The sequence below is a fragment of the Hippocampus comes genome, unplaced genomic scaffold (assembly GCF_001891065.2).
Source record: "Hippocampus comes isolate QL1 unplaced genomic scaffold, H_comes_QL1_v1.1 scaffold356, whole genome shotgun sequence".
Taxonomy (NCBI): domain Eukaryota; kingdom Metazoa; phylum Chordata; class Actinopteri; order Syngnathiformes; family Syngnathidae; genus Hippocampus; species Hippocampus comes.
The window spans coordinates 198744-206244 of record NW_017805633.1 but is presented as its reverse complement, the minus strand read 5'-3'; the positions used below and the strand labels follow the sequence as shown (position 1 = coordinate 206244).

At 41.6% G+C, this 7501-nt stretch overlaps 1 protein-coding gene across 4 annotated transcripts; it reads right to left on the bottom strand.

The window, feature by feature from the left end:
- Positions 1-586: 586 nt before the first annotated feature.
- Positions 587-7485, bottom strand: brms1la (BRMS1 like transcriptional repressor a). Of its 4 annotated transcripts, none has more exons than XM_019881681.1 (9): positions 7396-7485; positions 6719-6872; positions 6372-6462; positions 6146-6273; positions 5989-6068; positions 4265-4361; positions 2687-2776; positions 2520-2584; positions 587-2319 (listed from the first exon to the last, which is right to left on the bottom strand). In XM_019881681.1, exons 2-9 carry the CDS (start codon positions 6855-6857, stop codon positions 2221-2223), a joined length of 789 nt encoding a protein of 262 aa, XP_019737240.1. In that variant the 5' UTR covers positions 6858-6872; positions 7396-7485; the 3' UTR covers positions 587-2220. The 4 variants fall into 4 exon arrangements, with proteins under 4 accessions (XP_019737240.1, XP_019737239.1, XP_019737242.1 ...); XM_019881680.1 differs by having other exon boundaries at positions 7320-7405; XM_019881683.1 differs by lacking the exon at positions 7396-7485 and adding an exon at positions 7352-7375.
- Between the last annotated feature and the right edge of the window lie 16 nt (positions 7486-7501).

The following is a 7501-nucleotide window of genomic DNA, read 5'->3' as shown; positions in this document are numbered from 1 at the left end:
CCAACCATAACACATTGTCCCCACATGCGTTTGGGAGAATAACAAGTGTGTGTTTGGAAACCACAGCTCGGTTGGGTGCTTTTCTTTCTCAGGCTTCCATCTTGGCAGCCTACCCCATTGCCAATATATGAAGTTGGCAGATAGTTATCACATATGTACCGACTACTGTCCTGCCAGTACTTTCCAGAAATTCCTGCAAGCTCCCTTCAACGTTGTTATGGGCCTCTTGGAAGCCTCCCTGAATAGTTTGCTTCTTGTTTTGGGCAACGTCAAGTTCTTGGTTTTGTCATTTTTGTGCCTTTTTTTCCCCTCCACTTGATGTGGCCACCGTGTTCCATGCTGTGTGTAGTGCTTTTGTACCCTTCTCCGGACTGACTCTCTTTTGAACAAAAAGATTCTCCTGATGCCGTGGAAGCTGTCCGTAGACCATGAATGCCATTTGGGGTTAATCAGATGCACTTTAATGGTGATTCCTATGTAACATGAGTTTGCTTCCCCTCTCTAAAATACTTCCGCTGTCGATCAAAAGGCTCCCAACTTATGTTTATGCCAATTTACCGATTAATTATGAGCAGATGCCACAGAGAACTCTAGAAAAGTCACTTTATTAGGAAAATATTCCATCCAAAGGAACACTTTTGTTTGCACATTAACTGTGTGGAAAAACAAATCCCGATGTCACCAACATCATCGTGATTAATAAAAATACAAAACATTATAAAATATATCATTACCGGTAATTGGCAGTTTGTTCATGTTTGTCACTATTCGGTAACCTTCCCCATTAACAGTTTTTGTTAATATCTTCAACATGCGATGTGATGAGGCGTCTTCACCACAGGCTTTTATTGAAAACTGGACAAATGCTTACATTTATGGATCAGCAGCAACTGCTTAAAATGGAGGCATGTTTATAGTTTAGGGAATTAATATGAGACAATAGAGCAGAGGTAGATAAGTACAACATGCAATCACATGGCGTTTCAAAATATTCATTTTTGAAAATGCCCCAACTTCAGACCAAATCGATTTTGCTCCCCCCCCCCCCCCAAGGGGCTATTATATAAAAATATATTGGAGGGTTTCCCATAAAGTAATTTGTAAGATCCATTGAAATTATGCATTTTCTTTCCATTAAAGTGTTGTCAAATAGAAGCTTAGAAATGTCCTGAAACGTTTTGTCTCAACGTTCACTTCACAACTAAATATAGAAGCGAAGTGTGGTTCAATATAACCTTGACAACAATCACACAATGATGCAAAAATCACAAGGACTGTTTTCGAACTTGACGTGGCACAGGCAAGAATTGCAATGACCACCAATCTGTACAAATGAACGAAAAAAAAAGAGATGTGGAGTCCAATTAAATAAATGTGTTCGTATGGCAAATTGCAAAATCTTCACAAACAGCCAATTTCCCTGCATGATACTTGTAAGGCCCTGATGAGAAGGAAAAAAAAAGTTCACAAAGAGGCCGTTTCAGACAAAATCAAAATATTCAATTTGACACCATGTTTCTGTACATAAATACACTCTGTAAAAATGGAAATCTAGAAAAAAAGAAAGCTGTCAAACCACTGAGTTCACCTGAAATTCCGGTAATAAGGACTCACGTGAGCAAATCGTTTTCACTTGAGGCCCTTTTGCACCCTTTCCGAAACACTGAACGTCCGTATTTATGATGCCAGCATTTACAGTGTGACACTATCAACCTATTTGACATTTGTAAAGGTTACCAAGTAGGAGGAGGTGTGACCCAAGGAACAAAAATGCCACATCAACGCTTTCAGGTCCAGGCAAGAGACAATTATGTCTTCGAATTTGGCATTCGACCAGCATGGTCGTCTAAAAAAAAAAAAAAAAAACCCAAAAAAAAACAGGTGGCTGGAAGCATTTTAACGTTGGTTGTGTTGCCATTTTGCAACGGAAGCACACATTTTCTTGTTGGGTCTGTTCTGTCAATGTCTATGATGAAGTGGAACAAACCAAAAATCCACTTAAAACATTCAAATTTAGTCCGTAATTTGATTTTAGCCCTAACCAGTTCTCAGGCTGTCATGGCAGCCAATGCTGAATATTGTTTGTGGTTTAAAGGGTGTCTAGTGTATTTCCCTTGGCCGTAGGATGCACCGCAGCGGCTGGCGTCGCAGTCAAAAGGTGAGCTGTGTGTTCTCACATCATGTTTTGTTTGTGTGTCCATAAGGGCGTGTTGCTCTTTCTCAGCAGTTGAGAATGGGTCGGCTTCTGTCTGGTCTGAACGGAAAAGCCGAGCTGTCCGACTCCACCTTTCCTCTGTGGGGACCAAGGGTGGCAACAGCCTGGATGACAACACGCGCGCGCACGCACGCACGCACACACACACACACACACACATCAAAGTTCAACTTAAGCTTGAAAAATACTTCATTGAGGTGATACTGACATACACACACACACACACACACACACATACACACACCATAGTTCAACTTAAGCTTGAAAAATACTTTATTGAGGTGATACTGACACGCAAGCCTACCTTCCTGATAGCTGTCCAGTCCTCTAAGATGTCCAAGTCAGGAAGCATGTAGACAATATAAGGCCGTACGAGGGGTTAAGGTTTAATACGCGGAGGGCGAAAGCAATTTCAAACATTTTCAAGAAGTGGCATAAAAAGAAATGCGGCGATGTCCATAAAAAGGATATCAGACACGACTGAAGGTCTTCTCCTCTTTTTATCCAGACTCAAAGCATTTCTTCGCTTCTTCCGTCCTGCTAGCTCGTCATTCCACAGCTCTGATGACAAACATAACAGAAAATGCTTGAATGCTGCCGGTGTTTCTTTTCAATCGGTGGCACCTTGTCTGGAGAGATAAAACTATTTGTTGACCACGTACTAGTTGGAATTGAGAACCCCCGCCTCCCACCCACCCAGACAGAAAATTATTTGAGTTGATATATTGCCCAACATGAACCGCTGACTCCTTTGCCCACTGGCGGTTCGAGACAGTTTTTTGCCTGAGCTGGCAAGAGGGTGTCAAACACAATTTTGTCGCGGGCCACAACAAATTGATGAACAACTACTTTTAAAATCAGAGGCCAGTAAAAACCGTTTCTTCAAATGTTGTTACATTTATTTTAAAAAGGGAGATTAAGAAGGACATTTTAATTAATCCCACGGACCCGAAGAAAATGATTTTATTAATCAATTAAAAAATGACAATGACATTTTAATTGTTGATTGCGCTTGGAATTTATATATATATATATATATATATATATATATATATATTATATACGTGTGTGTGTGTTGCCCCCATCTGGGCCATTGCCCCTGGGTACCTGTGGCCCCCAGACCCCCGGCTGATTTTTAGATTTTTTCATCACTAGCCACTCTCATCCCTGTTTAATGAACTGGATTAGTGTTGCCATGGGGTGGAGGGGTTGTGACAAACATGTCATGTTCTGGTCCGCCTCGGATGTTTTTTTAAAACCGTATTTTCCACACTATAAGGCGCACCAAAGCATTCAATTTTCTCAAAAGCCGACAGTGTGCCCTCTCATCCGATACACTTTATATATAGTGTTACAGTCTTTTTCTATTCCCCATTGAGTTGTTTCCCTGTTTGTGTCCCTATGCCATCGAGTGATGATTATTAGCAGGAACCAATTGGAACCTAAAAGGATTCTCTGCTCCCTCCACTAACATAAAAACGATATTCAAGTAGACATTGCGTTGGTGGAACATGAATTGAGCAGTAAACTCCACCGGGTTTCATTCATTTCATTGGGCGGCCATTTTGCCATTTGCTGTCGACTCAAAATGACATCACGACGCTCAGATCACGACCAATCACGGATCAGATTGCGAATGTCACGTGACCAACATCATAAAACAGATTGCGATTAAAAAAACGCTTATTTCGAGCCCGAGCCCTGACCTTAACCCTTTTATGCACCCTGTCGCCTGATAACATAAGCTGTCCACTGTCGTAGCCGCTGTCCCTGAAAGAGTTAAACGTGAATTTTTATAGCGGCCTGATGGCTGATGAAAGCACTGACGTTGCATGTGAGGCTACTATGCTGATTTACTGTATCATAGGTACTCTAGGTATTATATGTAAATGTAGCAGGATACACCCGGTCCAGCTTTCTTGGTCGCGGCAGTTTACAAGGCAGTAAGGTTTAGCCACATAAAAAGACACGATGTTGCGGCTGAGAGATTTCTAGACAGTTTAGCGACATTGGCTGAGAGGTGACACGACGCGGTGCTAACCCTGTTACCTGATGTGATATCGATGCTGTGTCTGTCTTCCTCCAATCTTCTTATTTTCTCCTCCAGTTCACTTTGACCCGTGTCAAACAGAAGCAGCTTCTCACTCTGTGCACACACAAACACACACGTTAAATCAGATACCCCAGACCAACCGTAAATGCTGTATCGCAGATTTTGCAAGGAGTTTGCCATACAACAGAAACTTCACCTGTAAAATACTTCCTTGTCTACCCGAGGAAGCGTCATTTCCTCGTCTAAGGAAGGCGAGAGGAGTCAAGGGGTGCATTCAAGTGCGCTCAGTTTGTTCGAGAACCGAAATTGGTTCGTCATCTGCATAAAAAACTTGAAATTTTTGGTCGAGAACCGAGATGTCGAAACTTTTGGGGAGGAGGGGAAAAGCGAAACGTCCTTTTTTTTTTTTTTTTTTGTTTTTGTTTTTTGTTTTTTACCCACAGGTACAGATGACGACTGACAGAACCCTTTCTACAATATTTATTTATATTATATTTATTTTGTCTTATGAGAAGCAAACAATTGGTAGTCTTCCCAAACAAGGGAAATTCTTTTTCGTGCAAGCTCCATTGCAACAACAGACGAAATAAGATTGCCGTTGCACACAGGTCAGGTGTAACAAGTACGACAGCCCGAAATCCACAAAATGTGAGCTAACCGGCGACCACCATTTCGTTTTGTGGCAGCTTAATACCCGCTTTGCAATGCCCGACAAACAATCGAACCATTTCCTGAAGCAGTCACGCGGTCCAGGCGGCCACCGAGGCATCACACGTCATCATTTCCGCGTTTTGCCCGAATGAAGCGCGCCTCGACAAACGCTTCGTGGAAACGCTCCTCCCATTACCCCATTACCCGACACAAGGCATATTTCGTCCCATCATTAGTTTAACAATTAAATTGAATGCTCAATAGATATTCCCATACACACGCAAACGCGTCTATGTTTTGTTTTTGAATCTCACAGTGGTGCAGGTGCTTCTCCCGCACACAGTGGCTTGCAAAAGTATTCGGCCCCTTGAAACTTTTTGACCTTTTCCCACATTTCAAGCTTGAAACATAAAGACATAAAATTAGAATTTGGGAGGGGACACACAAAAAAAGTGAAATGACATTCATACGATATTTTAAACTTTGTTTTTGAAATAAAAAAAGTGAAAACTGGGTGCGATATTATTCTCTCAGTGTGGCCAACTCATTCCAGAGGTTCCCTGATGATTTCTTAACGATCCAATGTTGGCCTAAATGACTGATGATGATAAATAGAGTCCACCTGTGTCAAGCATGAGTATAAACGCACCTGCTCTGTGATGGCCTCAGAGGTCTGTTAAAAGAATCCTCGGGAGCAAAGAGTATCGTGAAGACCAAATTTGATATTTTTATGTTTCAAGCCTGAAATGTGGTTAAAGGTCAAAAAGTTCAAGGGCGCCAAATACTTTCGCAGGCCACTGTACATACGACACACATAGGTGTGTGGGTGTGCGTGTGTGTGTGTGTGTGATGTCACTTGAATCTGGAAAGAACTCATTCAGCATTAGTTTTTAATTTGCTATTCAATTTGAATACCTACTGATTTGTGGCTAGCCCTATAGCTATTCAAGATTATTTTGAACTTAATATATTCACTGTAGTAAGCCTTACTGGAGGTCGGTGATTTCAAAGCTACAGTGCATAGCAAAAATGGAAATTCCGGCAAGTGTGAGTGTGCTCCCTTTCTAACCTCCCAGTGCTGGCATGCTGCCTGGATCTCACACTTGTACTTATTCTTTACAGACTCCAAGCACAACTCCTTGTAGATTCCTGACAAAGACAGAAGGATTTGGAATAAGAATACATTGGCCGGTGCGTAAAGAGATTTTGTGACACGTTAGGATTACCTGCCACCTTGGTGCGAACCTGCATGTTCTCCAGCAGCACAGCCAGAGGATCCAAATATTCTGCTGCACGTCCGGCCTCCACCTCAGCCAGCTTGCTGTTGACCTGAGTGAGACGTTCCCGATACAGCCTGCATGCACAAAATATTTACAGTATATTCACACTGATTTTTATTTCCAAACAAATGGGGCAAATAGCCTATTTCAAAAAAATCTTTCTGTTTCTTACTGGTCTTTGAGATCAGTGAACTGTTTCTCCAGATTTGACATTTCATCCAAACACTCCATCCTTCTTCGCTCACAATCCTCCTCATCCATTTCTGTGACATACAAAAGTAACAAATTGTCAATGTACTGTGAAAAACATGCACCAGTATGTCGTTTTCGGCCTTTTTATTTATTTTTTTTACGTTAATGGTCCAAAACGCGGACACGCCATTGAGTTAAACATTTAAAAATTGACAAAAATTGACCGAAGTGTTCTTCACATTATGCAAGCACTGGTAGTAATTGCGCTACATCTATATCAGAACCTTGTATTGTGTATCAGTACATAACCGCACCTGACATTCTTACCAGAGCTGTCTCCATCTTCAGAGACAGAGGAAGTTTCAGAATCCTCCTCCTCTGAACTGGATCCTTCTTGCTCCTGATCCTCAACCTCCATCTCCTCTGCTGTGCCCTCCTTCTTCTCCCGGTCGCGATGCACTGGCATAGCAGAAAGTTCACTCTGATAGAGAGTAGAAAAAAGAAATGTTTCTTTCAATGGTCGCTCCACGGCGAGCTCTCAATGTCTTGTCATGGCACATTTAATATGACCGGTTCCATTTTCGCTTAAACTGCGACCAGAAAAGTAATGCTAGTTTTATTCGGTATTAAATAATATCGCGACATGATGATTACGTTTTCAGTTCTGTTGCTTTTGGGACTTTTTTTGGACTCAGATTTGTCTTTGTTTACAAACATCCTCGCTAAAAGTATAAATATTTATGTTAAATCCCTTTCCTTGACACAGCTTATACGTATGTACTGCAATTGTCTCATAATATGTGGCAAGCAAAAGATAAACACGACAACGATGTTAGCCTTTTAGCACCTTTAAGCTACACAACCAGCATCAGGAGGACTTGTTGCTATGCGCACATTACGCATATTCCAACACCAAATTACGACTCACAAACGTATAAACCGTTGGCGTTTTGTTTCAACCCTGTTGATTTTTTACGAAAGACGTCCAAATGTATATTTCCTACCTTGAAATGCTGCCCAGGAGGGAAGAATGCTAAAAACAAAACTCTTTGACATGAACCTAGACGTGCCGGGAAATGTAGTTTTCTAATTCAGATCACGGGCCATTGA

Excerpts from the sequence above, each read along its gene's own strand:
- brms1la (XM_019881681.1), bottom strand. The coding sequence starts at position 6,857 with ATGCCAGTGCATCGCGACCGGGAGAAGAAGGAGGGCACAGCAGAGGAG. Across the intron at positions 6,463-6,718 it reads TGAAGATGGAGACAGCTCTG|AAATGGATGAGGAGGATTGT; the intron begins GTAAGAATGTCA and ends TGTATGTCACAG. Across the intron at positions 2,585-2,686 it reads AAGACCTTCAGTCGTGTCTG|GGCCTTATATTGTCTACATG; the intron begins ATATCCTTTTTA and ends AACCCCTCGTAC.